The 27,900-nt window shown below is 38.3% G+C and overlaps 1 protein-coding gene across 7 annotated transcripts in view; it reads left to right on the top strand.

Moving 5' to 3' along the window:
- The window catches only part of HMBOX1 (homeobox containing 1), a 275,712-nt gene extending 258,155 nt beyond the window's left edge, over positions 1–17,557 (top strand). For 3 of the 7 annotated variants that reach the window (XM_074209192.1, XM_074209194.1, XM_074209196.1), the window contains 2 exons: positions 733–827; positions 2,940–17,557. In XM_074209192.1, coding sequence (XP_074065293.1) covers positions 733–827; positions 2,940–3,077 — 233 coding nt within the window. In that variant the 3' untranslated portion in view covers positions 3,078–17,557. The other 4 variants (XM_074209198.1, XM_074209195.1, XM_074209193.1 and 1 more) reach the window with 4 other exon arrangements.
- Positions 17,558–27,900: the final 10,343 nt, after the last annotated feature.

The following is a 27,900-nucleotide window of genomic DNA, read 5'->3' as shown; positions in this document are numbered from 1 at the left end:
TTTGAACTCAGGTACTCCTGACTCCAGAGCCAGTACTCTATCCACTGCACCACCTAGCCACCCCTGCTTCTTATTTCTTAATGGCCAAGCAATGGCATTTTTTTCAACACTATGTTTACTTTCATAGTTAGTATCAATTCCTAACTTAAATTCTATAAGAAATTACTGCCACCAAATATCATTTCCACAATTTTGAAAAAGTTACTGATGCATACTTGAAACCTAACTGTTTACAGGACCATTGAAGAATGACTTCAGCCACTGTAAAGAATCTGTCTCAGTGTACAGAGCCAAATCCAATAGAGCATGAAGGAATCTGAAGTGGCCAGGTTTGGGGAGTAAGCTTTAGGACTACTGAAAATCCATTTCATTTTTAAATAACTAACCTGCCCATCACTGTTCCCTTCAGAAGCTTTATAGAACCAAAAACAGAATAATTAGCAAATAACAAGTATTTATTAAGCCCCACTGAGCTTTTTGAATATAATATGCTGATGAGCAAGAGTATCTAAATAGCAATACATTATTTATTTTTCTTTCTTAACTCGAATGAATGAATGCTCTAAGCTACCTCTGAAGACTTGATTTATTGTTTAACAGTTTAAAAAAAAGTAACTGACTTTAAGTTAAAGATGAACATTGCAATTTTCTCAGCCATAGAAGTAATTCTGTATTTAAAACAATTAGAATAACGTATCAGATAATTTAGGGATCCATTTGCTTTTTTCGAAGAAGCAGCAATCCTGGAGAGTCATGGGATAGATGTACAGAGTCCAGGAGGCCATTCCAACAGTGACGATGTAGATGGAAATGACTACTCAGAGCAGGTGAGCATCTGAGCAGAGGTCATTGATTACAAAATGGGCTCAAATCTGTAAGCCCATTTTGTACAAGGAGGGAGGGGGTTTATTCTCCTGCCACCTCCTCCTCCCCCAATTCCCACCATTATGTAAAGTCAGATTTTCATGTAATTTGAACAAGAAAGTGGTGAGATTCAGTTGTCCTCTTTAATTTGTGAGAAATCAATATTCACCCACATGGATTTATTGTCATACAACAGGACACTTGGCAAGTACGCAATGGGGAGGAGGAGGAGGGACGAAGTTCTGAGGGAGGCAGAGAAGCAGAGAAGGTAGAAGAAGAGAGGAGGATCTGATCCAAACAAGCAAGTTGCACCATTCACCACATGCACACACCCAATGTTTGAAAAATATTAGGAACAACCGGGCAGCAGTATTTTCATGCCTAAACATGTACCAACAAAGAGTACAAATCTAAGGCCCACCCACTGTGGCACCACTGCAGTGGGAACCCTCATGCAAAAATGAGTGGTTCTTCCAGAGCCTCTCTGGCATGTTGGGCTTACACATGCTTTCTACCTGCATGTCTTCCCATTTCACCTTTATTTTTTTCTTCATTGATTAGAGGAAATGTATTAATAGTAGCCACTGGATGGGATAAATCAATTAGCTATAAAAGTGGGAAATTCCCTGACATGTGTTGCTAAATTTTATGGAAATCTGAATATAGCTTTAGTTTATATTCGTATATGTAGTATATCACACCAGACTTGATCAGAATAGCTTCTCTCCAGTATTATGAATTTGCCCCATCTCACCACAATTTTATTACTTATTATGGCTTCTGCTAAAAGCAGCAGGACTGATTTTAGTTTTGTTAATACCTACAGATTCCAGTTTAATAATGCCCACAATATTTTATTGACTTTAGTGAACAAAAGACCTGGAGAAGAAAGACTCCCAATCCCATATTCTAATCTATGCTTGAAATTTTTTTATCTCCACCAATTTAAATGATACCTAAGAAATTTGTCTCATGTAATTTTTTTTAATGTACAACAGTATTGACCTCTAAAGGGAATAAGCTGTTGCAGACTCAAAGACATCCCTATAACTCTTCTCTCTGAATGTCCAGTGTAAAAGCCCACATCAAGCATTGAGCACATTGTTCTGGTTTGTTTGTTTTTTTCATTTTAAGGAAATAAAGGCATACCTTAAAACTCCTTCTATATTTGATAGCTCCCATCTGTCACTGTTTCCAGGTCCACACATGCCAATGGCTGTCTTCTTTAGAAATGTCCTTGAGATTACTTCCCATATGTCATTTCCTGAGGAACTGACTCTTCAGTCAAAGCTTTTTGGCATGAACTTCCCCAATATATAACTCTGGGTAAAAAGTTTGCTCAGTATCTGTAGCAGTAAACCCCATAATGCCAATTTCTCTTCAGAACTTTATTTCTGTGCATGTTAGGTTGAGCTCAGTCAGGAGAAGTGAACACCACTCAAAGTGAGCAAACACTCTTCTTAGGCATCTGACTGAGGAGAAGAAAGTTCCATGTCTACCTATTCCAGGCTTTGGTCCATTTTCCCTTTATCTGTGTATGAAAACATGTTCTTTGGTGGGTTGGTAGACATTTAGCCTATAATGTAACACCAGAGATTTCAGTCTTACTTGGTTTGTTCAAGCACTTTAATAGGAAATGCTATGCAAATCAGTCTAGGAGTTCTCAAACAGTATCTGATATTCCCTTATAAGCTCTATAAATCACACCTTGTAGCCCCTAGGATAGCCTAAACATGGGTCTACGTTGGTGGTTTCGTGCCAACCTTTACAGGTTACATTCATGACCACTAAGAAACCTTCTAGAAGCCTGAATACAGTCTCCCCCCAACAGAACAGAGTAGGGTGCTTATTCTTTGTTAAAAGTACACAATGGCTCCTGTGCCTCTATCCCTTCAGTGTCTACTTTCTATACAGTTCATTTTCATGCTGTCATGAGACACCTCCTCGCTTCCCTGACACTTTCATCTCTGACCTTGTATATTCATCTTCTGCTTGCCCTTCCTTGCATGTCCTTTCATGAGCTAAAACAAAGCTGGGACATTAACATTGTTCTCTTTTTCATTCTATCTCTACAGGATGACAGCACTAGCCATAGTGACCACCAAGACCCCATCTCATTGGCTGTGGAAATGGCAGCAGTCAACCATACCATATTGGCCCTGGCCCGGCAAGGAGCCAGTGAGATCAAGACAGAGGCCCTGGATGATGACTGACTGACTGTTATAGGGAGGGTCGACCACAAGAAGTTAACTTAGTTTTAGACGTAGCACCTTAGCAGACTTTCCTCGGTCCTTAATATGTGTTCTTACAGTATAACTTTGCAGTTTCTTGTATGTCAGTTAGCTGTTAGGGTCTTGTTCTGTGAAGATGGCATGGTGCCCTCAGCCTTTGCATATACTCTCTCAGTATTAATTCCCAGTAAATAATAACCAATCAATCAACCAACCAAACTTCCCTCTCCCAGCCCCTGTGGCTCGAAAATCTTGCTGCTCTGTTCTGTCTTAGCATTCCAAGAAAGTGCTTCCAGGTATTTTAGATAGGCCTTGATTTTCAAATATTAGACTACATGTAAAATCTCGGATAACCTTAGATCTCATGTCACACTAGTCTATCTACCCTTCTTTCCTTCTCTAAGACTGAAAGGATGCAAGCTGAGGTAGTGTGGCCCAGGATTGACAGACACCATTGGGGAGTATCCGCAAAGAGTAAAAAGAACACTACAATCCCCACCTCCGGGTGAGAATAATGGATTTCCAGCTGCAATAAGCCGTGCCTCTTTATAGTCACACTGTGGCTAGATTATACTTCTCTGGGTGCTGTGCTAAGAATGTCAATGGGAAAACATATTCGCAGATTTTGGTTGATGTTAACATGCCCAACACAGACATCTTCTCCTATCACAAGCTGTGTGACTTAGTGGATAAAATACTGCCTTCTGCCTTTGGGACCATGTTAAAAGCCCAGCCTGAGAGCATTGGGGAAAATGAGCTGAATGTCTAATGGAGCCTAAGTTTACTTCTTAGAACCACTATACATTATGGGCACAGCTACTAGTGCCTGACCGGAAAAGATCCAGGATTCACCATCAAAGTGGCATTACCCTTCCCTTGCCACCAAAAAGAAAAAAAATACTTAAAAGCAGAAGCTCTCAAGGATGGGACTAAGGTCACGAGTGAATGGGTTATAACTTTGTCTTTGTAACTCTTGCCTGCAACCTACAAAGTAAGAATATTTGATAGAGGACTTTGCTACAACAGTTATATGGGGTATCATAAATGCAAATACTCATTTAAATATGAGCAGGAAAAAGGCAGGGGATCATTTACCACTTACATTGTAGGAGATATAATGGGATGTGACTGCTTTGGTGTTCTTCTTTACTCTGTCCTTGTAAAGGTATGAGAAAGTTATACTGCCACAGGCAATTTAATTAATAATTGGAAGCCATATTGATAATGGATGTGGTAATATTTGTAAAGTTTAATCTACTTTAAGCAGCAGTAACTAATGGAATTTTTTTCCTTGATCACATATGTAGCACTTTTGTTACTTTTTAAAGATATTTATATTTGATAAATCCTTTTTTCGTTTTGAGAATTCAAAATACCAAACAGTGAACTTGCATTATAGAGTCACCCTGCAATCACCTTGTCATCTAATAGTAAAATGATGAACTATCCATGCATCGAAGAAAATTACATCTGCTGGCATTGTCTGAAAATGATCTCCTGGCGTCCTGATTAAATGGCATTGTGTCATAGCCGGTAAGAGGAAACAGCATAGGATGTGTCTGAAGGAGGCATGAGTCCTCTATGTTTTCTGCCTCTTTCCATCTTTTCTCTCCATATACAATAAAACCTTGTTTAATGGGGAATCAGAGGCTAGCTGTTAAGCAGGGCTTCTTTATCTTTTGTTCTTCACATGAACTGTTTCTAATAGGGAATGAAGGTGCCATTTCTCCTCTTCCTCTTTTCTCTGCCTCCTCCCCCTTCCCACACAAATGTCTTTAATGTCACACCATTACTAGAGAGACTGAGCTCCCTTATTCTTTCCTTTTCTTTTTCTTCTGAATGGAGTTCTTGAGCATCATCAAGTTTTTAGCCAATATTCCCATTAAGATCCATACTATCCAAATCATATCTTCTTTTGCCAGGCTTGCTAGCTAACTATGAGTAGGAATCAGCACTTTCAGAAGACATGAAGTTCACATCTATCCATGATTTTGAAGAGCTCTATTTCAGGGGAAAATATATGTGCTTTTCACAGATGTGGACCACAGAAATTAAAAAAAAAACTATTTCCCCCTTTTGATTTATATTACTTGAAAAGGAAAATTTGAGTAGCATGACTTATGCTCAGGAATGAAATCATTTGATCCCATCACCAATTTTCTTTCTTAGTTTGTAGTCTTTTTTTCAGGGAGAGTTTTTTTGTTCACTCTCTTTATTTTTCACTGAAGAAATATAACAAATTGTAGCTTTTTTATTTTGGGTAAAAAATTTATATGCTTATTCTCTAGTTGATTCAGAGAAAAAAGGACAGAGAGAAGACTCTCTGACAAGCAACATCTCTGATTTATTGTAAGGAGATTATGATAATTGATAGCTTCTTTATGTTGGGACTGTACTATCATTTGTTCTTCCTCCTTCTTTTCATGGAACAGACACAAACTGCTAAGACAGCTGCAGTTTCTAAAGAAATACACTGGTTGCCATAGCTTATCAGAAAAGTTGCTTTGTTTTAAAGAATGAAGGAGAAAGTACCCTTCAGAGAATAAAGGGAAGTTTATGATGTCTCATAAGTGAACACCAATCTCTATGCTTCTGGCATTATGCTAAAATTGAGAAAAAGTTACCATTTAGGATAGATAAATAACAAGGCTTTTCTTATGCTCCTGAGGAGGAGGGCTATAGAAGAGGAAAAGAATACTCGAATCACAGACTTCTTACATACTTGGAGCTGGAAGAGGGGACCTTAGAAATTATGGAGACCAACTCTGATTTTACACTTGAAGACATACTTTCCCAGAGAGATAGAAGTGACTTGCCCAAAAACATTACAGGTATTAAGTAGAGCCAGCATTTGAAGCCAGGACACTTGACTCCAAAACCAATGTTCTTGTTACAACACCATGCTGCCTCTCCTCCTTATTGAAAAAAAGAAGAGAAGGTTAACTAAAGAAACACTTTAGCGAATTAACAGTGTTGGCTTCCTCTGAGCCATCACATTTCCACCTGAATTAAAGATTGCCTTCCTTTGTATCTAGATTCATCCTTAACCCAGATTCTCTGTTTGCCAGAATTTTGAATTCTTCTCTCTTATTCAGGCTACTGTAGTTATCCAATGACATTCTTAGTTGGTTTTAACTTCTTTAGATTATGAATTAGGGGGATGTTCTCCCACCCCTAGGGTTTTGAAAGCCATCAGAAATTTTGTTTGGACCCTAAACTTTTTTATTCCTAAGGGGGTTGTTCAGGCAATCACATTACTTTAAGAATGCCTGTTTGTTTCATCCCTGTGAGTAGCCACCTTATATTCCTTTTCTGATTTACTGGCCTTTTCTCTCTAAACTATACACAGTACTTCATCCCCCTAGCGAAGTTGTCAAGTTCTCTGATCCTTCCCACTAATGGAAAGGAAAAAGCCAAAAATTCCTTGCCACCATTTGTTTATCCACACTTCTTACAAGAGTTCTAGATCAGTAAGTTTTCCATGTTTTGAACAACCCTATGAGAACCTTGTAAAGACCCTTCTTAGTTTTCACCCACTTCTCAAAGGAGCAATACTAAGTATGCACATCTAAGAATCCATGCGTTTATTTCAAAAACACTTCTGCAACTTAGTTTACTTCAGTATTACTTCTATCCCAGGGAGAACTTCCCAGGAATGTTTTAGTCTTCCAATTTTAGAAACTTTCAACAGCTGTTTGGTTTCTTCATTATATGCTGGATAGAGGCAAACCATTTGATCCACAGGATCTGGACAATTTCTACAGTTACCTCATGTCACAAAATAGATGCACTACAGAAGGTGAAAGGACATTTTCTGGTGTATTCCCTAGATGGGAACTCCCAGGTCCAAGTGTCTCAGACAAGGAGAAGTGAGAAGGACCCAGGGCAAGCAGCAAAGGAATCCCTTTCAACTTGTGTTTCACTTTAGTCCAATACACTTTATTACTTAGAGTGAAAAATAAAATCCTCAGTGTGAGGGCGGTCTCATGGTAGTAGACTTGTTGTGCTGGAGTTTGTCCAACCCTTAAACTCTTCACTCAGCATTGTGAATTTGAATTTAGCACTATCTTCCTTGTGGGTGAAAACTGTTTCACATATTGGCTAAAGACATAATCATGATCATAATTATGGTAACCTAGAGATATAATTTGGTTCTCATCTCAAGTAACTAGTGTCTTGGTGATAAGTCACTCAGGAATAGCTGGTATTTCTGATGCTATAGAATTTGAATAAGGATTCTTTTTAAATTTCAAGTGGTCTGTGTTTCAGTGTGGGGTAGTGGAGGTGTTCATTAGGCTCAAGTATAGAAATCTTCTGTCAACTGCACCAAGAGATTCATATTGACAGGCAGTCTTTCAAACAGTCAGTCAGCAAGCATTGATCCACCATGTTGTGCCAAGATATGTAGTTTCACCTTGAAGGAAAAACAAAAGATTTCAGCAAGATTTTCAGCTTCCAAGTTTTGACATTTGTCTTTGACAGGTTTTAGCGGCTCCCTTAGCATATTGTCCATCACACTAACCCTGGAAGGCACTAGGTATAAAACAGACATTAGTGTTGAACTCAGATGATCCTCTGTCTCATTGGCCCTCCCTGCTCCAGTACTGAGCTCTGCCTCCAACTGCTTGTTCTTTGGCTCTGTCCACCTGGAGACTGGCAAATGGTCAGATGCCTGTGCTGGTCCATGACTATCTTACCATTCTTTATCATTTTATTATCTAGTATCATCAAGCTCTTTTTGGCTTCAAGCCTCTAAGCAGAGAAATGTTTCTCTTCACAAATCTTTTCCCCCAAAAAAGTAGCATCATATTCCAGGTTCCCTTCCCATGTTTGGTTAGAAGAGCTTTTCACACTTAACACACTCCATGTCCTTAACTGCTTTCTTGTTTTCTTCAGAGGACACGCATAGCTTACTTTTCTTTCCTTTTACTGTGTCTTTGTCACTTTTCTTCCACTTTCCCTTTTTTTCAACAAGTTTCAACAGACTCTTAGGCAATAACTTTTACTTGTTGGTTCTAATCTATATAGCAAAGTTGTCATTGACAGGTCCTGATCTTGTATGTTGTATGTTGGTTATTTGTCTTGGGCTCTGTATGTCAGCCTAATAGCATGCCAGAACAATTGTGGGTTTTTATGTCATTAGGGGTTATTTTTGTTTGTAATTGTTAATGTTTGACTACTGTCTTCATTAGGGCTGAAGTAAAACCAGCCAAATCCATATATAGCTTTACTGAGCCGGATTTGTTTGTAAGGTTTTCCAGGTGAAAAGTTTGATGCATTGACCAGCTCCTACTGTGTAGTTTATTGCATTTAAAACAGGGGCATGGGTGGAAATTGCATATGGGAAGCATTCCTTTTTGTGCTCTTTAATCACAAGATTGTTTACTCAGGATTTGAGGATCAGTTGTCAGCCAAAGAGAATTTGGCAAACTGAGCTGCATGATCCGAAACCCCTTTCTCAGTTTTTATATCATCTGATTTACAGTATCTAGTAATGCCTGATTTATCCCATTTAAAAGTATTGTGCACTAATGAGAATGGAAGGTTTTCCAGAGGAGGCATCTATGAATGGTAATAATCCCTTAATTTGACAGTTGCTTTCAGGTAGAGAGCATTCTTGTACAACCATGGGTTTCTTTTTTCATTAATGTCTTCTATTTCATAAATATATGATAGTCATCATTCATCTTTTACCTCACTGTCAAAGAAGAGGCATTTCCTTAGTTTTTTTTTTTAAGATTATAAACAGAACAGTAGAGAGGCCTTATGAGGACATGAAATGAAACCAACAAGTACTTTCTGTGTACTCTTGATTCATTTATGGGGAAGTAAAAAGAGGGAAGTAAGAAGGCTCATTATTGGAGAAATCAGCTTCCTATAATGTGGGTTGTATTTTTTCCCTTTATTCTACAAATATAGGAAACTATCAAAATACATTATACATGCACATAAGTGTTTTATACCTTTATTGCTTTTTATCGAAATATACAATTTGCATAAAAGAGTTGGGTTAGGGTTGCATGATCCTAGCCCAATGCATCACATCTCTCCTGTTCTATAAAACACACCTGATAAATTAAATATAATTTATTCTCTTTCTCCAATAAAACTTAAGAAGCACTTGCAGAGGGGAAGCCCTATATTTTTCCCATCTTTTTATGACAAGCTCTTTGATTTATCTAAAACCATCTGAATGGTAACTGGAGTCTGCTCCTCTAATGCCCCATTAGCTGTTCTCTGGTGATCATGGTGCCATTTGGATGATAGAAATTGGTGCAAGTATGCTGACTGGAAGTACAAGATTACTTTGATTGTGTATATACGTGTGTATCTATGTGTACCACCAACACAATTCTTACATCTTGGGGTATACTCTCCTTTGAGTTAATTTTCGTTTGCTTGACTTTTCCAAAATGAAAATGGATGGATGATACCGTAATTTATTTTTCAGTTCATATTGATGTGTGATCAGATGAAGGTTTGACTGAGTCTTTTCAAACTGTAACCATGGTAATTGGTTGGGTAGAATGAATACATAAAAATATAGTGATAATTGTTCTGAATGGCTGGATGTCCTTTTGACATGTAATTAGCTGTTTTAGCAAGATGTAGATTGGCTTGGTCATAATTAAAAGGATTTCTGTTCTTTATGAGAATGAAAATAGTAAATTTCTCATTCCCTACTTCTGTTTTAGCACTAATATTCTCAGAAACATTTGGAAAAGCAACTCAGTTAACTCAAATAATAGCATGGTGTTCATGTTCTTCCATGATTAAAAGAGGAGGATTTCAGTTTGGTTTTTCTTCAGCCAAAATGAATGTCTTTGCTTTATAGTCCCCTATTCACCTCCTAGATTATTTGCAAGTTATTCACTTCTTATTTCAACTCTAGTAGCCAGCCACTCATAAAGACTAGACCAGTTACTTTTAGCTGGGTCCTTACATTTATTTGACATAAAGGAACTTCTACCTTGATAAAATCTCAGTCTTAGAACTTCTAGACCATGCACCATAGACAGCTTTTTTTATATTACAGTCATCATCAGAAATTGTTAAGAACAAACTCATTCATTAAATAAAATGTATCTCTCCCGAGAGATATAACTAAGATGAACAACACTTATGTAGAATCATTCTACAGATTTTAAATAAATATTTAAGTTAAACAAAAACTTTTCTTTTTAGTTACCATACAGAAGGAACATAAATGGACTTTACATAGCTTCTCTTTTCTAATATAAGAATAAATTTCTAATGTCTAGTTATAGACTCTTAACTTTTATATTTGAATCTCCCCTATTTTCCTTCCCCACAGAAAAAAATTCAGTCTTTTTTTTCTCTGTTTCAGAATACCACTCTCTTATCTTAAAATATCATCTGTCATTAATGTACCACAAGCTTTGAAGGCCACAGTGTTCACCATCCTTTTTGCTAAGTCTTGATTAGGATCAGGGGTTATGGCCTTGTAATGGGACTGAAACAAACTAACCTTTGACCCAACCCTTCCAATAGGACTAACCTTTGACCCAACCCTTCTAATAGGACATCAAATTTCCATTAAAGTGTAAAATAGGAGTATGTTTTTAGGCTATTGGTAAGGTATCCTTTCCCAAATAATTGATTTCTCCATGTTTTTGGTTGTTACTTTGCTAGTTGCTTCTTAGGGAGTCTTCATCCAACAGAGAGGTAGCACTCCTTGATGATACAGAATGTACTCAGAAACCTTTATCTGCGGGGAAGAGAAGTCCAAGACAGCCCTGGGCAAAAGAGTGAAGCATACCCTTCTCTGCTGGTCTTAGATAACCAGTGGTGTTCATATTCTTTTCACCTCCTTCAGAACCTATTTTGTAATCTTTTTCTCAAACTGAAATAATTGCTAATAATTTAGAGTATTGTCCTCTCAAGGATCTTTGCACTTGGACTTTACTCCAAAGGAATAAATTTAATCCTTGGCAAGATTTGGGTGCTGAGAAGGAAGGTACCCAGGAGGAGGCCAATTCAAGGCTCTGTCTGCCTTTGAGGCCCAGTTTAATTTTCCTAAATGCTTATTTTAGATCTGTGCCTAAAAGGTGACTGATGGATTCCCCTATATTTCTGTGGTTTTATTGAGTAGATATGACCTTATATACTTTATCTCTGATGGCCCAACAGTTACTGTCAGTCTCTCAGGACAATAAAAGATCCTCAGATCTTGTTGCTTCCTCTTCCACAAATTTTTCTTTCTTATGTGAATGAGGAAGAATCCTCACTTGGCCTAAAAATCTCTGGATGAAATTCTAATTTATGGGACTATTGAAATTTACTGTAAAATTTTATGGAGAGTGCTGAGGGCTCTTATTCATTTGCTTGTTCAGCCTAACTGTATTCTTAGAACACTAATCAGATACATGGTTTGGGAAGGTCAGGCTGTAGGTTCCCATGGAGGTTTCTTACATGAAGCTTCCAGACTTTAAAGAGTTGCATGGCATCTGTTTTGAAACATGTATAGTCACCGGGGCTTTTGTTTTATTTTTTCCAAAGAAACATTAGGAACTTGTGCTCAGAATCATTCTTCATCTCTTTCTGGCAATTAGAATAAGCATGGTTTTATGACCACTAAGAAGAGGCATTCTATTTTCTAGTTTTTCCCAGATGTGGAGAGAGAAGCAGGTATTTAAATTCTTCTTGGAATTTAGAATATGTCTAAAGATCAAGTTTTCTGAAATCTAAATCAAGGAGTATAATTCTGTGATTTGTAAGACAACCCTGATTATCTCTTTAGTGTTCAAAGGAAATAGAATTGGCACTTAACATGATCTGATAACTCTAGTGACCAAAATTCAACATGTATTTAAAGGAATGTAATATAGGAAAGGAATTGAACTAGGGATATGTTCCTTCTTCATTCCTCTTAAAGTTCTCAAGCTTTTCTACATGCCACATTAGTAAGTATTTGCCACACACTCCTGTTACCACTCCTTTCCCCACCCCCAGTTCATTAGAATTAGGGCGAAAACTGGTCTTATATCCCAAGTATTTTTCTGAATTCTAAAATCATAAAGAATGATTCATGATGTAATGGTTTTTAGTCCAAAAATTTTGATTCTTGGTTCTTCCTAGTTAAGACTAGTGACAAAAGTAGAATTATTTATTCCTTTCTCACTAAAAATCTCTTTAAACTTACCCTTTATTTATATTCATATACTTTTTTAATCTCATTATAAGCTAGTAAAATGGATAAAAGTTACAGTGAAATAATATTTACTCAATCTAATAAAAACTATTGAACATTTAGAGCCATTTAGTAATAGAATAGGATCCTCAGATAGTAGTGAGCTACCTGTCATTTAACACATTCAAGTATGACTTAGGGGTCATCTATCAAGGATGTCATAGAGAGAGTTATATACTGGTTCAAAAGTTGTACTAAAATGACCTCTAAGTCTTAATTCTGAATTCTCTGATTTTATGATGGTACATTAATATTTTTCCCATCTCCTTTCTCCCTCTGTATTTCCTTCCCTCTCAGAAACATAAGTATGTGGTTTTTAGCTAGCTTGTTTGTGATCCTTTAAATGTCTTTCTAAGTCATTTAAATCTTAGATCCTTTCTTGAATCCCAGGTAGTTGGCTACCCTTTGAGGAGCTTTTGTGTTGACTGATGGAAACTGTCATCCAATTGTTTTGCAATGTTGAGATAGTCCCTGACTGGAACAGTGCAGAATAGAGGAATGGGTTGGTGCAGAGGTGCCCAACAACACTGAGAGATAATTTTTACCATTAACTGTATCTGGACAGTTTTCTCATCAAAAAACCCAAACTACAAAGAATGAAAATAGATCCTCTCATATTTTTTCCATACAGTCTTTGAACTGCACGGGATGGCTGGGAATTTCAGGAGAAATAAATTCTTTCCTTCATGAAATTTACATAATTCACCAAGAAGTTACATATGGATTCCATAAAAAGATATTTTAAAAAGATGACAGCCCTAGCCCAAGTTTAATTTTTTACTTTATAGCTGCTTCAATTCCCAATCAGCTCTCTCCAGGTCAAACCATAAATTGTAGTGGTCTTGGGGCTTCCATGAATCACTAAACCTCTCACTTTTCTTTGAGGGCTTAGAGCCCACAGAAACTTGGGAGAATCCGTTTTCCAGCTTATCATTCACTCTTGCTGTTAGCTCAGACAATAAGACTACACCAGTGCTTATAAACAATAGCAGTTTGACTAACATTACATTGAACTTTTTGGGTTTTGTGCCAGATTTAATGGAAGTGGAGGAATATTTTTGTCCACCTGCATATCTGTGTGTGTGTGTGTGTGTGTGTGTGTGTGTGCGCGCATGTGTAAGTCAAAGAAAAAGAAACAACATACTTCTTTTTGTACTAATTCAAATAAGTAGTATCATTTGGTCAGGAAAGCTGGGTTTCAATATACTGGTGTCAGTGAACCCATGTACTACTTCTTTGTGCTACTAGTAATATACATCAGTGTACCAAAAATAAATTTCTATCTTTCAGGAGAGTTGTATTTTCAAAATTTGGGAATTTTCTCATGATTTTACTTAATAACCATATTTGCTTTTAATGAATTGCACCTCTTTCAAAGGCCATTTTCTTTCCTATCAGTATCTGTCATAGTGATGCTCCATGTTATATTATTTTATACCCTTGTTCATGATTGAACTTCTAGTGTTCCAGATAATATTGTCCCTAATTCCACTCTTGAGCCCACCTTATGGCTAGAAGTAAGCTCCCACATAAGACCCAGAGAATCATCAATTATGAAAGTTAAGAAAGAATTCTAGACCTAGCATCTGAGTCAATATAGTATTTGTCTCCTCTGGGTTTCCTTGGGATGCATGAAAGTCAATAGAGTTGGAAATATGCCTTCATTGAAAGATGCCAAGGACATCATAGTTGTTCCCCCTGGAAGAGCCCATAGCCTTGTCTAACTCCCCATGGGCTCCCTGTCCTTTCCATGGTCATGACCAAGATCAGTGTTCTGTACCTTTAAAGGATATATTTTTATTTGTTGTTGGGATTTTTTTTTAAGTGCCTAAGCAAGTGACATAACTCTGGAGCCCACCAGAGAATCAGGCCTGATTCCTTCCTTACCCTCCCCTTTTCACCTTTTTCCTTCCCTGGCCCATGCACAGACCCCTCCACCCAGCGTCACTGGCGTTCTGCAGGCAGAACAACTTCAAGCTCAAGCCAGCAGGAGAAAAACTTCTTCATTGCTCCTTGATGCTGGCTTTGTTTGTCATTGTTTTGCTGTTTCTTTCATTCATGTGGTCATGGTCTTGATTCATTGAGAACTTTTAAGGAGTCTTGTATTGCTCATTCAAATCCCAATAACCCTACAACTGGGTAGATTCCTACCATCTCCAGAGCAGAGTGGAGACTCTGTCAATTGACAGCCTTCAGAACAGCTCCAATCTAAGAGGATAAATATTCATGTAACTGTGATTATTAAACATGATTCATTTCATGATTGTTAGCAATTAGAATCTTCACTGTCTTTTCTCATCCTTTCTATCCAGAATTGAAGAAGAGAGTCAGAGTTTGGCTCTATATATGAAAAAACTTGGTATCATCTGCAGTTATCCAAAAGTAGGATGAGCTAGCTCAGGAGATGAGTTCCTCATCACTGCAAGTCCTCAGAGCTGAATCTCAACAAACATTTGATGGGAATATTGTCGAGGGGAGATAGTCCCTAAGTTCCCTTCCAGTTTCGAGATTCTGTGGATCACAGTCATTTGTTCACTGTGACTCAAAATGCAGCCATTGGCAGGGTCTTAACATCAAAATCACAACTTCAAGAGACATGCTAAGTCTAGTGTAAGCAAAGGGGCATTTATTACATGGTGAACGTGACAGGTATTTTTGTGATTGCACACCTTTTGGACAGTTTGTTCTTTAAAGCTTTGAAAAAATGTTGCCCAGGCACTAATTTTCATTAGTTAGCATTTCTGCTCTGACAATGCAATCACCCACAAAAATAGGACACCATCAAGTTAATAAGCAAAGGCAACATTGCAGGTGAAATCTCTGCTTGCAATGCACTGCTGAAGAAATGATGAAGTGGGAGAAACCATGTTATGGGGATAAAAAATGAGACCTTCCAGGAGCCCAGAAACCAAGCAGGATGATCAGACAGGGTGTTGTCACCCTGGTCTCCAGGTGCTCTTTGTACTCATGCTGGTCAGTTGACTTGGACTTGGTTGTGATTGACAAGACATGAATGTTAGGGAGAATGTGGGGAATGGGGGGAGAAATGACAAAGAAATGCAATTAGAGGAGGGAAAGGAATCCCAGTTCCGTTCACTTAACTGGATTTGGATGCTCCATAAAGAGCAGAGGGGGAGGGGAATTGCTTCTGTTGCAGAACGATGTGCAGCTTTGTTTTAATGTCTCATAGTAGGAGGGAACTGGCTGGCACAGCAAGTTAGAAAATGGAAAGCAAATATAATGGTTGTGATTGGATGAGACACCATAGGCCTGATGACTGAGGATTAATTGCCTGAAAGTATTTTGCATTCACCAAACAGTCATGCAACTAGGATGACCTGTGCCGAGTCATTACCAGATGGGTTAAGGTCGGGGGAAAGAATTGCCCCTTTTCCCCTGCCTTGGCCATTTGTGTGTTTTATGTATTTGTGTTTCCATTTGGGAGTCTCCTAGTCTTTGTTCTCCATATCTTGTACACCATGTGTCCCTGAGGGCAAATCACACCTGTGTCTGAGTCTGCTGTAAGGTGTTCAGTCTACCTCAAGGGGTCAACATGGTATGCTCTAGTCCACACATACAATCCTTTTTACATTACCACACACACTGGAATGTATATCTTCCCTACCCTGATATCTCCCCCTTTCCCTTAAATAACCTCTTGACCTGATCTTTCCTATAACCACCACAAACTCCTATTGCAAATTGGATGCTGCTTTAAATGTGAAAACAATTGTTCAAAAGCTATAAAACCTGAATGAAAGCTAAAGCTGAATTTATAAGCCTTGTTGCATATGAGCCAAAAGTGCAAAAAGCTCTATATAATGAACTAACCTGCCACTCATATAAATATAAATATATATAAATATATTAAAATCAGACTGTTCTACAAAATTGTGTATTTGTATTTTTGTGTACGTACAATTTTCTGCTAAGCAGAAGGAGGATGTAGTATAGGATGATGTGAGAAGAGATTTGGTTTAATCATATTTCTTTGTTACTTATTTTTGTTAACATCCAGATGCCTGTCTTCGTCTTCTATGTGTATGACACTGTTTTGAAAGTTGCAGTATCTCTCCTCCTTAGGGCCAGAGACCTTTACAGAATGAAACTTGGGGTTTTGAGAGTTACTGAGGTTACAAAAAGTGAAGAAGTCAGTGGCACCCTTTGACCAAACTCAGTTCCTGGAAGGTCCATCTATTGAACAAAAGTTGCCTGTGTTTTCTCTTGGTTGCAGAACTGGATTGATTGAGGGCCCAACTAAAGTGTCCAGCTGATTTGTGGTGATTGGCTATGGACAGCTGTGACCTAGAATTAGCAATGTCACAAAATGTCTCTAAAGCAGGATTCCATCATACAAACCCAAGAGAGCAAAAGGGTCATTGTCAAGAGTCTTTGCAATATGAGTCACCCAGTGGGCCCACCAAGCATGGGAAATAGGATGTCACCATGCTGTGGGGATGGGACCTCCTAGTTTGGCAACAGAAGGTCATTGAAAGGTGACCCATGCCCCCTGCTTGGTGACCCTGGTCTGATGAGCAATCAGTTTTCTTTTGAAAGTTTCACTTTCCCTGTCTGGATACCAAAAAAAACTACTCAGGCTGAATGGGTGATGTCTATTATCCTAAAGAACCGTGCTGCAAACCTCTTGAAATCTGGGGAGTACAGAAAAGCCCCTGAAAGTTTACCACAGCAAAATCCATGAGGTGGTTGAGATGGCAGGAAGGGCCACCAGGTAAACCAAGAGTCCAAGTTCAGAGCAAAGCCAGAATGTACCCAAAGGCCCATCACAGCCTTCCTGAGGAGGCCTGAGAGTATCCTGCCACCCCAAGACTGGATACCCCTACCCTAGAGAAAGGGGTGAGTTTCTTCACCCCCCCCCAATTCCATCCACACCAAAAAACTCCCCAGTGACTCCTGTAAGCGTTAATCTGCTCTAGGGAGAGTGATACTGCACCTTCACCTGTAGGACTCATATTTATAACAATGTGTAATGACTGTAGCAAAAGCCCTTGTTTCTAGATGTGAATGGACAAGGAAACAAGTGCTCTATTGTATTGATTAAAATAGTTTCAATGAGTCCTGTATCATTGTATCTCCTATTCTGGATTAGTGCCTTTTGGACAGTAGACTGTTCTGTAATTAAAATGTAGTATATACTGCTTTTTTGTACAGTTTTGTTTTAATAAAACTTTTTTTTAATTTGTGTTTATTTTAGTATTGTACCTATTAGAGAATAAAATGTATAACTGAATGAAGACCCTTGCCAGAATTTATTTGGGAGGTGTTGTGCCATTCCATATATATGGGATCTACAGAAGAGGGGAGGGTAAAGCCAATCTTCATTTTTGAATTTAACAACCACTCTATGATGTTTGTCTTCTTTCTGGGAAAGGTGACCAAGTGCCTTTAGAGACCATATCTGCCTGTCAGAGAAGATTCTACCCTTTCACTACCTGGCTTTGGAGGGGAGAGAGGGTTCTTATAGCAAGTTCCCTTCCAAGCATGCCCAAATAAATCCATTCCGTTATCCTCAAACCCAGAGCTGAGGAGCATGTTCCTAAGAACTGGGGAGTCAGAAGGTCCCAGCACTGTCACCCACTAGTTGTCTGAATGGGGACGGATCAACTGGACTTTCTGGGCCTCAGTTGTAAAAATGAATATTATAATAATACTTGCACTACCAACTGCACAGGGTTTTGAGTAATTCTAAAGATGCTAAATAACTGGGAGTGACTCAGCATCCTTCCCAAATGGCATAGACCTTCTTGGGATGGCAGCCACTTTTACCCTCCACATAAAAGAAGTCATGTCTCTGCCTCCATCACAGCCCCACAAAGGAATGTGGATGTGTAAGGGGAGAGATCTAAGAGTGAGGCTGATAATTTGGAGATAATCAGAGAAGAGATTCTGGCATTTCCTACCCTCTGGCTAAGTGCTAAAGGCTTCTTCTCTATCTGAGCAGCACCATTTGCTCAGCCTGCATTCAATCAATCCAAGGTCATAGTGTTAAGGAGCACAATGACCCCAAGGGTGCAGGGAAGCAAATATGTGTGATCACCCAGGAGAGCAGGGTGAAGGGCCTCCTCCAGGGCCCAGCTTATTGCAGACAAGCAGGGACGAAGATACTACAGTAAAGTGGCCAGAACCCCGGACTATTTGGGAGCCAGCTAGGATGTTGCTCCTAAGAATTCAGTTTAGAATTGCAAATAGATGATGAAAAAGAACAAGGGAGGGTAGCAGGGAGACCAGTAGCTGAACTGGTTGATTACCAATAAGACCTGAAAGTTTGTCCAGCTGCTAAGTTGAGACCTTAGGAGGAGTGCAATGCTAAGTAAACTTGGAATCAGGCTATTTCATAGTTGGGGAAAGCTAAGGCATTAACTGTCTAGTCACAGTTCCTATCAGATCAGAGCTCTCCAGGCTTTTGGGACAATTGTGCTGACCTTGTTTTACAGATGACTACAGAAGCACTTGGAGTGAAGTGGAAAGGAAGGTGGAATTAGGAGATGTGAGTTTTGAGTTCAGATCCTAATGTGGTCCAGAGATGTAAGTCTCAACCTTCTGGTTTCCCAAGTTAAGTGGGGAAGAGAGCTGATCAGCCCATGGTTCTGAGGTGCCCTACAGACATGACCTTTAGCAAGTCTGTCCTAGGCTGCCTCCATGGGGGGTACAGTGGTCTTGACTTCTCAAAGGCTATAGTAGGTGAACCCAAGCTCCTGCAGGTACCACCCAGCTGGAGATGAAGGGTCTGAGGACCAGCCCAACTAGGTCAGGAAAAGCTAGGTTATGGAACTTTCAATCCTCTGCCAACTGGCAATTAGGCAGAGGATATGCAGTCTCCATTGATGATGATGATGATGATGATGATGATGATGATGATGATGTTTGTCCTTTGTTTTCAAAGAAGACCATGACATGCCAGTAAATTGAACCTTAGTGGGGGGGAGGGGCTGTGCTAAGTCACCAACCTCATTTTCTCCTCCAGAGCCTCTGGATCTAGAGGTCAAATAGGAATCAGGACAACTGGAGACAGCCCTGGATGCAAGGCAATTGGAGTTGTGACTTGTCCAAGGTTACACAACCAAAAAGTGTCAAGTGTCTGAGGCTGGATTTGAACTCTCATCCTCCTGATTCCAGGGCTAGTGCTCTTCACTGGTATCAAAAAAAAATGTTTAGAGACAGTCTCCATTGATAGAGAAGTTAACCAAGTGAAATCAGAATTCCTGAAAGCCTAAACATGCCCCAGGCAGCTAGCAAATGCCCACTCCTAGCTTTGCCCCTTGCTTGGAACAAACTCCGGCTGTAAATGCAGCACAAGCCGTTGGATGGGTAAATGACAAAATCCAGACCGACTGAGCTGAACAGTTGGGCCCTGGCCATTGAGGTGAAGCCAAAATCATGGTCATCAAGGGCCTCTCCGCTCAGGGGCACCTGAGGAAGGGCAAAACCAGGAAGCCACATGAAACCAGGGTCCCTTCTGAAGGGTGAACCCTCCACTCTTAACTGCTATCAGTTCAAGGCTAAAGAGACTCAGCCAAGGGGCAGGGGATTACCCCAGAATTTCCCTTAGGTTTCCAAAATTTTCTTTCTTGATCCACCCTCAGAAGAGTAAAGGGAATGAATGGTGGGTGGCAGCTGCCACCCCGTTGCCAGGTTTAGGAGGTCTGGACAAAACTCATTGAGTTGCAAAGGAGCAGCGGTCTGAAAAGGCCGTTATCCAGGGAGATGGGTCTGTTCCGCATTCAGATGCCTCTCATCCCCACACAGGGCAGCTCCCGCCTGCCAAGCTTCTGTCATGGCTTGGCAGGGCTTCTCTCCCAGAACAGCTCTTAGGCACTCAGGAATATAAACAAGACCCTGCGAAGAGGCTCTGTGACTGATGGCCACCTCTGGTCAGACCTGAGCGCAGCTGAGGCTCTAAATTGACAAATGGATTTTGCATTAGTCAAAGGTCAGCCTTCACCACTGGGGTGGAACAAAAGTCGACAACTAGAGTTGTTTCATCAGTGGGAGTGTCTGGTCCCATCTATGCTGCAGAAATATTAGGGAGGAGCTTCCATGTCATCCAGTTCAAAGCTCCAAGTTAAATAGATGAGGAACCTGAGATGAAGTGACCTGCCCAGTCACAAAGGCGAGAGTTGCAGAACTGGGGCTGGACACCAAGTCTTCTGAACCAACCTCTGATGTTTTCCCCCATATCACAGATTTTTCTCCTAATTAGGTTCTATCTCATGACCAGGACAGCATTTAGAATCCAAGTTTATCTCCATATGTTACCCATATTTTCCCAACTCTACACTCATGCTATTGCCTATGTCCAAAGTGTTCTGCCCTTCCCATTCCCCTTATGTCAAAATATATCATTCATTTAAAGAGACATTTTTCCTTCTTAGAATATATTTTTTTTAATTATTCTGGTTAAATAGCAAAAGAAGATTTTTTTGCGTATGTATGTGTGTATACATATATATTATATATATGAACACAAAAAAGAGAATTCTTTGTGAAACTATGAATCTCCATTTGATGCCTTTTACTTTTTTTTTTCAGTTTTTTGCAAGGCAATGGGGGTTAAGTCACTCGCCCAAGTTCACCCAGCTAGGCAAACATTGTCTGAGGCTGTTCAGTTCCTCCTGAGTTCAGGGCCAATGCTTTATCTACTGCAACCACTTAGCTGCCCCATGCCTTTTACTCTTAAAAAATATATAAATATAATAAATAAACTTGGCAATACTTTCAAAACTCTCCCACTTCTCTGTACCTCTTTTTGCATTTCCTTTCTCTTAAGTACATTTTTTAACTGTTTAAGTGACCCTTTTTTTTTTATTATTTTGGCATCACTATTGCTAATTCCCCAACACTCCCCTAGAATGACTTTTTGAAGAGCAGCATTACATCACATTTATGTATATGTGTAAAGCACTTTGTAAGTCATAAAATGCTCTAAAATATGTGAGTTATTATTACAATTAATGACAAATCAATTTATACCACCTTCATCTGTACCAGATTATGCAGCTTTATCATTTTTTATTTATGATTCTGACATAAAGTATTAAATTGATGTAAGCTAATACAATAATAAAAAAGTCAAAATAACCATTGATTATTTCCAGAGGCCCTCCTTATAATGTGTGTGCAACCTAGGCATTGGAGGGCCCTCCTTTATGATGTTGATACAGAGGGAGGTCTCTAATGGTATGCCTCAGGGCATCTGAATCAATAACTTGAATAAAAATCATAAAAGATGCTTAGCAAATTTGCAGGTGATACAGTGGAAGGAGGAACAACTCAACTGAATAACAGTCAAGACTGAAAAGGCTCAACAAGATGGTGAGATGTCTTGGGAAGTGTACTGGAACTGGAAGCAGAGGACTGGATTCAACTCGCAGCATGGTCACTTACTGTCCACATCATAATGGACAAGTCAACTTCTCTGGGACTCTTTTGCCTCATATTTGAATGAGAGTTAGGCTAGGTGGCCACTAAAGCAGCTTGAAATATATGATTCTGTGTTTGATTTTGATTTAAGAGGGATAAATGTAGAGTTTTATACTTGAGTTTTTTAAAAATTATGAGTAAATGAAGGATGGGGAATCTGTAAAACAAAGTGTCTCTTGGGGCAGCTAGGTGGCACAGTAGATAGAGCACAGGTCCTGGAGTCAGGAGTACCTAAGTTCAAATCCAGCCCCAGGCACTTGCTACCAGCCTCACCCACAAAACCATTGTCCTGGGGTAGCGTCATTTGTGATGTTACCCAAACAGCTCCCCTCTATAGAAGTTGTAGCTCCCAATCCACCTTAGCAGCTTAGAGACTGAAGACATCCAAAGGGTTCCCACTACAGAAGACCTTGGCACTTCCAAAGGGGTTCAACATCATAGATGGATATTGTTTTTGTGGCATTAAAAAAATGCATTCCCCTCTGTCTTGTTGCTGAAAATGATGCAAGGCAGGGGTAGGGAATGTCCTGCCCTATAAAAGTTCCACCAAATCATTTGGTCTGGTGTTGTCAGGGCAACTGCAGGTGGGACTCAAAATTCAATAAATCTAGGAACTTTTTAGGGGTAAATTAATAAAGCGCTTGACCAAATATAGCAGTCTAATTTTTAAGTTTAAGTTTGGCAGAAAAAAGATTCCCCACTGATGATCCAAAGATTATGGGGCTTTTTTCATCCCATATCTGAAACCTATAAAGTTTTTTTCTCCTATTAGAAAATCTATCTTGCTTTTCTCTTTGTATGCTCAGGACTCAGCAAAAATACATTAATACATTGATTCATGGGAACCTCTTCAAAAAACTTAAGGACTGGACTTCCAGCCAAGATGGCAGAGAGAAGCCAGACCCTGTGCTAAGGTCTCTTGATTTTCACTCATATATAATATGAAACAAACCTTTTAATAGAAATCCGATTGACAAAACCCAGAAAGAGAAGTGAGGAGAACACCTACTTCAAGGTCTGTCTTTGGGGATCAGGGGTGAGCTGGGCACAGACAGCAGTGAGCCAGTGGGGGTGGGGTGAGAGCCGGACTAAGCTAAGATCAGACCTGGGGCATTTGCTTCAAGAAACAACCAGAAAGTGGACTGATGGTCTGGGACTTACCGGAAGGGCTGGAAAGTAAGTTCCAGTCTCTAGTGCTCTCTCCTTGTCAGTTGGAGATATTACACTCAGGGAGCAAAGCCTCTAGCACACCCTACTGGCCAGCCCACATGGAGTTACTAAACCCAGTGAGAACCTCTGAGGAGAATATGATTTGGCTTTCCAGAACAGAGAGACTTCCTTGAAGAAATCAGGAAGGAATTTAAAAAATCAATTGGAAAATTTGGGAAAAGAAACCCAAGAGAAGATTAACACCTTGCAACAAGAAAACAAATCCTTGGAAAATACAATTGGACAAATGAAAAAAGAAAATAATTCTCTCAAAACTTCAACTGATCAAATGGAAAGCTCTTACAAAAATAGAATTGACCAATTGGAAAAGGAGTTGCAAAAGGTAAATGAAGAAAATTCTTCTTTATAAAAAGAATGGAGTCTGTGGAAACCAATTACTTCATGAGATGACAAGAATCTGTTAAACAAAACCAAAAAATTGAAAAAAATAGAAGAAAATGTAGAATACCTCATCAGCAAAACCACTGACCTTGAGAACAGATTAAGAAGAGATAACCTAAAAATTATGAGTCTTCCTGAAAACATTGAGGAGAAAAAAAAGCCTGGAGTCAATATTACAGGATTTAGTGATGGAAAACTGCCTTGATATCAGGGAACCAGAGGGCAAAAGAGTTATTGAAAAAATGCATTGATCCCCTCAGGAAAGGGATCCCAAAATGAAAATGCCAAGGAATATTGTTAGCCAAATTCCAGAATTATCAGATGAAAAAGAAAATCCTGCAAGTAGCCAGACAGAAACAATTTAGATACCGAGGAGCCACGGTAAGTATTACACAGGACCTGGCAGCATCAACATTAAGGGATCAAAGAGACTGGAATGGGTTATTCCGAAAAAGCAAGGGAGCTTGGAATGCAGCCAAGAATCCACTATCCAACAAAACTGAGCCTTCTCTTCCAGGGCAAAAGATGAACATTCAATGAAATATGAGACTTCCAACATGTCCTGATGGAAATACCAGAGCTTAATAGAAAATTTGAACTTCAAACAGAAGACTCAAGAGGCACATGAAAAGGTAAAATTAAAAAAAAGGTGGGGGGGGGAGAAAAAGAAAAAAGTTATCAAATAAGATGAAACTGGCTATATCCAGAAAATTTAATTAGCCAGAAGAGATGGACACTCATGACTTATTCAAGAAACTGCTATCCAATAAGATGAAACTGGCTATATCCCTACCTGGGAGAAAAACTCTAATAACTCTCAATAACTGTAATTCTAGTAGAGAGAATATACTTTGCCAGAAGTGATGGACACTCATGACCTTTCTGTGACTCAGATAGAATGATTTAAAAACAATATCTCCTTAAAAGGGGGGACAGTAAAGAGATGGAAGGATGGAGGAGACTGAATGGGGTAAATCTCATTACATTAAGAGGTATAAAGGAGTTATTGCAATAGAGGGGAAGAAGAAAGTAGGAGAGAACCTGACTCTCACCAGATTAGCTTAAAATTAACATACATACATTCAGTTAAGAAACCTATCTTACCTTTCAATTGTTAAAAGAGGAAAAGGGTAGGGGGAGGAAATGGGAGAGAAGGGAAGGAAGAAGGGGCAAAGGGAAAGGGGCAAAAGGGGAGGAGGGTTGGATATAGGAGGGCAAACACACTGAAGGTGGTGGTATTCAGAAACAAAATACCAGGGCATATGGATTAATGGAAAAAATGGGGAAAAATTCAGAGGGAAGATAACATGTAGGGCAATAAAGAGTTAGTAATTATAACTTTGAATTTGAATGGGATGGATTCTCCTTTAAAATGGAAGCCAATAGCAGAGTGAATTAAAAAACAGAATCCTACAATGTGCTGCTTACAAGAAACTCATCTGAAACAGAGATATACATATAGAGTAAAGGTAAAAGGTTGGAGCAAAATATATTTTGCTTCAGCTGAAGTGAAAAAAGCAGGGGTAGCAATTCTTATCTCAGACAAAGCAGCTGTAAAAATAGATAGTGTTAAAAGAGATAAGGAAGGAAACTATACCCTCCTAAAAGGTACCATAGACAATAAAATAATTTCAATACTAAATATGTTTGCACCCAGTAGTATAGCTTCCAAATTCTTAGAGGAGAAATTGAAGGAGTTACAGGAAGACATGGACAGCAAAACTCTACTAGTGGGAGACCTCAACCTCCCACTCTCACATTTAGATAAATCTAACCACAAAATAAACAAGAAGGAAGTTAAGCAAGTAAATAGATTGTTAGAAAATCTAGACATTATTAGACATATGGAGGAAACTGAATGGGATAGAAAGAAATACACTTTTTTTCTTCAGTACATGGCACACAAAAATTGACCATGTTCTAGGGCATAAAAACCTAATAATCAACTGCAGAAAGGCATAAATAGTGAATACATCTTTCTCAGATCATAATGCAATAAAAATCACATGCAATTGTCGGCCAGGGAGATATAGACCCAGAGCTAACTGGAAACTAAATAACTTCATTTTAAAGAATGAGTGGATCAAGAAACAAATTATAAAAAGAATTATTTTATCCTAGATAATGACAATAATAAAACAACATACCAAAACCTATGCAACACTCAAGGTGGCTGTCAGGGGATATATTATATCTTTAAATGCTTATATGAATAAATCAGAGAAAGAGGAAATAAATAAACTAAATATGCAACTAAAATATTAGAGAAAGAACAAATTAAAAATCCCCAGTTAAATATCAAATTAGAAATGCTAAAAATTAAAGGAGAAATTAATAAAATTGAAAGCAAGAAAACTATTGAACTAACAAATAAAACCAAGAATTGGTTTTATGAAAAAAACCAATAAAATTGATAAACCTCTGGTCAATTTGATTTAAAAAAAAAGAAAGAAGAAAACCAAATTGCTAGTATCATAAATGAAAAGGTGAACTCACCACCAATGAGGAGGAAATTAAAGTAATAATTTAGAATTATTTTGCCCAACTCTATGCCAATAAATTTGATAATCTCAGTGAAATGGATGAATATTTACAAAAATATAAGTTGCCCAAGTTAAATGAAGAGGAACTTAAATACCTAAATAACCCTATCTCAGAAAAAAGAAATTCAACAAACCATTATTGAAATCCCTAAGCAAAAATCTCCAGGGCCAGATGGATTCACAACTGAATTCTATCAAACATTTAAGCAACAACTGTTTCCAATTCCATATAAACTCTTTGGAAAAATAGGTGAAGACAGAACTCTGCCTAACTCTTTCTATGACACCAAAATGGTGCTGATACCTAAACCAGGAAGAGTTAAAATAGAGAAAGAAAACTATAGACCTATCTCCCTGATGAATATAGATGCAAAAATCTAAAATAAAATCTTAGCAAAACAACTTCAACAAGTTACCATTAGGATAATACATTATGACCAAGTAGGATTTATCCCAGGAAAGCAGGATTGGTTCAATATTGGGAAAACTTTCAGTTTAATTAATTATATCAATAACAAACCTATAAGAAATCATATGATTATATCAATTGATGTTGAAAAAGCTTTTGACAAAATACAACACCCATTCCTACTAAAAACACTAGAGAGCATACGAATAAATGAATTGTTCCTTAGAAATTATTCTAAGCAGTATCTATCTGAAACCATCAACAAGCATCATATGCAATGGGGATGGGCTAGAGTCATTCCCAGTAAGATCAGGGGTGAAACAAAGATGCCTGTTATCACCACTACTATTCAATATTGTGTTAGAAATGTTACCTTCAGCAATAAGAGAAGAAAAAGAAACTGAAGGAATTAGAATAGGGAAGGAAGAGACAAAACTCTCACTTTTTGCAGATGACATAAAATCCAAAAAAAAAAAATCATCCAAAAAACTACTCAAAATAATTAGCAACTTCAGCAAAGTCACAGGATATGAAATAAACTCTCATAAATCCTCAACATTTCTATATATACTAGCAAGAAGCATCAGAAAGAGCTAGAAAGAGAAATCCCATTCAAAGTAACCTCAGACAATAAAAAATACCTGGGAGTCTACCTGTCAAGGCAGACTCAGAACCTTTTTGAAAACAATTACAACACTTCTTACACAAATAAAATCAGATTTAAATAACTGGACAAATATCAACTGCTCATGGATAGGCCAAGCAAATATAATAAAAATGACAATTATACCAAAATTAAACTATTTGTTTAGTGCCCTACCAATCAAAATTCCAATAAATTACTTTAATGAGTTAGAAAAAATTTTAAGTAAATTCATATGGAGAAATAAAAAGTTGAGAATATCCAGGGATTTAATGAAAAAAAGTGCAAAAGAAAGTGGTTTAGCTCTACCAGATCTAAAATTATATTATAAAGCATCAGTCATCAAAACTGTCTGGGATTAGCTAAGAAATAGAGTGGTGGATCAGTAGACTAGACTAAGTACAATAGCAGGAACTGATTATGGTAATCTGCTGTTTGATAAACCAAAGAGTCCAGTTATTGGGATAAAAACTCACTTTTTGATAAACCATTGGGAAAATTGGAAGTTAGTATGGCAGAAACTTGGATTAGACCAACACCTCATACCCTATACCAAGATAAGTACAAAATGGATACAGGATCTAGAAATAAAAAACAATATTATAAGCAAGCTAGGAGATCAAGGAATAGTTTACCTGTCAGATCTATGGAAAGAGAAGCCATTTATGACCAAGGAAGAGATGGAGAACACCATTATAAATAAACTAGACAATTTTGATTACATTAAATCAAAAAGCTTTTGCACAGACAAAACCACTGTAACTAAGATCAAAAGAAATGTAAATTGGAAAACAATTTTTATGACTAGTATTTCTGACAAATGACTCATTTCTAAAATATAAAGAGAACTGAGTTAATTTTTTTTTTTTTACAAAGACAAGCCATTCCCCACCTGGCAAATGGTCAAAGGATATGCAAAGGCAATTTAGAGATGAGGAAATCAAAAC

The sequence above is a fragment of the Macrotis lagotis genome, chromosome 1 (assembly GCF_037893015.1).
Source record: "Macrotis lagotis isolate mMagLag1 chromosome 1, bilby.v1.9.chrom.fasta, whole genome shotgun sequence".
Lineage (NCBI taxonomy): Eukaryota > Metazoa > Chordata > Mammalia > Peramelemorphia > Peramelidae > Macrotis > Macrotis lagotis.
Note: the sequence above shows the minus strand (reverse complement) of the source record. Positions and strands in the feature narration are given on the sequence as shown.